The sequence below is a fragment of the Cyprinodon variegatus genome, unplaced genomic scaffold, assembly GCF_000732505.1.
Source record: "Cyprinodon variegatus isolate N-32 unplaced genomic scaffold, C_variegatus-1.0 Scaffold28, whole genome shotgun sequence".
In the NCBI taxonomy this organism is placed as follows: Eukaryota; Metazoa; Chordata; class Actinopteri; order Cyprinodontiformes; family Cyprinodontidae; genus Cyprinodon; species Cyprinodon variegatus.
Genome location: NW_015150481.1, coordinates 4,026 through 5,712, shown reverse-complemented (window position 1 = coordinate 5,712; position 1,687 = coordinate 4,026). Strand labels below are relative to the sequence as shown.

At 54.2% G+C, this 1,687-nt stretch overlaps 2 protein-coding genes across 2 annotated transcripts in view; both read right to left on the bottom strand.

Annotated features, from left to right (window-relative positions):
* gata1 (GATA binding protein 1 (globin transcription factor 1)) overlaps positions 1-969 on the bottom strand; it is a 3,143-nt gene extending 2,174 nt beyond the window's left edge. Inside the window, exon 1 of the mRNA XM_015397451.1 lies at positions 172-969. Within this exon, the coding sequence (XP_015252937.1) occupies positions 172-258 (87 nt within the window). The 5' untranslated portion in view covers positions 259-969. The remainder of the gene's footprint in view (positions 1-171) is intronic.
* Positions 970-994: 25 nt separating this feature from the next.
* The window catches only part of LOC107099196 (cyclin-dependent kinase 20-like), a gene marked incomplete at its 5' end in the record, with an annotated part of 3,983 nt that continues 3,290 nt past the window's right edge, over positions 995-1,687 (bottom strand). The window contains 2 exons of the mRNA XM_015397243.1: positions 995-1,208; positions 1,408-1,563. Of these exons, the coding sequence (XP_015252729.1) occupies positions 1,017-1,208; positions 1,408-1,563 (348 nt within the window). The remainder of the gene's footprint in view (positions 1,209-1,407; positions 1,564-1,687) is intronic.

The window sequence follows — 1,687 nt, the reverse complement described above, 5'->3', positions numbered from 1 at the left end:
TGGGTCAGCAGAACCTCAGTGGTACCAAACATCTCTGGAAATCAACCACTTTCTCTAAAAGGTTGAAGAGGAAACTGCCTTCGATCCTTTGATGGTTTTATACCATGAGAGGAAATCAGGATGTTTAGAGATCAGCTGAAAGTCCAGCAGGTCCAAACCTCCAGAACTGACCTTCAAACCGAACCCAGAGGATCTTCCACAGCCGCTGAGAGGAGAAGCTGGGGTCCAAACGGCCGACGGAAATAAATCTGACATCATCTGTTCTTCTAAGAGGAGACGGAGTGAGAGCTCTGTCTGCTGGCAGAGGATCTCTGATCCAACAATGAGGTTCTTCAGAGATGAAGGAGGGTTCCTCCGTCTGTGGAGGAGGAGGAGGAGGAGGAGGAAGAGGAGGAGGAGGAGGAGGAGGGAGGTTCTGGCTCCGCCCACAATCCCCACACTGATGTTTTCTGGTTTAAAAGACTGAAACTGGGTCAGAACCTGGAACCGATCGGTCTGAGGGAAAAGTCTAAAGATGAGAAACAATAAAGAGACTTTAAGATCGAGTCCATAAGTTCCTGTGGGTCCGAGTTCCCCTGACTGGGAAGGGTTACTGGACCAGAACAGTTCTGACCAAGAACCACCTGCACAGGTGTTTGTTCTTCCAGCTGTGGATCAGGGGGGTCCTCCCAGTACCACCAGTATCGGATTCAGAACCTTGTTCTGGACCCGACTCTCCAGAACTGTTCCAGGATCAGGGTCCCTGCTGGTACCAGTAAAACAACCGATTCTGGTTCCAAGTGAAACAATAATGTTGGTTTAAACGGCTGGTCAGTCACTGGGTTTCCATGGAAACCAGTCAGTCACACACACCACAAAGCAGCGGCCTGGACCAGAGCCGGATGTGGGTTAAAGAAACCCGCCCATCAGTCCGGTTCCGCTCGGCAGCATCTTAGTTCAGTTCACATCGGTCCGGTCCATGTGATCCGGTTCACCCCCCCTCCCCCCACCCCCACCAGTCCAACGGGTCGGGTCTTTCAGAGGCAGGAGGCGTGCGGCCGCAGCAGCGCCGGGTCTACCACGCTGTTCTCCATGGGCAGGTCTACGGCGAAGTCAGAGGGCGGAGCCTGCAGGCGCTGGCGGGGGGGGCAGCCCCCCCTCTGAGGGATGGGCAGCTCCGAGTGGTGAACAGGAAGAGGAGAGGAGAAGAAGTATGGATGGACCAGAGCCTGAGAGGACCAGAGAGGAGCAACAATCAGTCAGGATTATATTCATCACCTGGACCGGACCGGACTGAACCGGACCGAACCGGACTGAACCGGATCGGATCGAACCGGACCGGACCGGTTCTGGTCTTTGAAATGGACTAAACAAACAGGATCCCTGCAGTACCAGCAGAGACCACCAGCTCCACTTCCTGTTCCCCACCTGTCTGGCGGAGCAGCGCTGTTTGGACGGATAAACCAGGAACCTGTAGAGCAGGTGGATGGCCTGGGGGGGCGTGTCCGGGACGATCTCCTCCAATGGGATCGCTGGATTCTCCTTAAAGGTGATTTTGTTGTAATCCGGCAACTCGACTATTTCCTGGAGAGAAAGAGGAGAGAAGTCCTGATTCTTAGGCTGCTTCTCACTATGCGTACTTGAGCGTTCTCATGTGAAACGGACGGGGCCGCCTGTGGAGCTGGTTGCCTTTTGTATCTATGCTTCT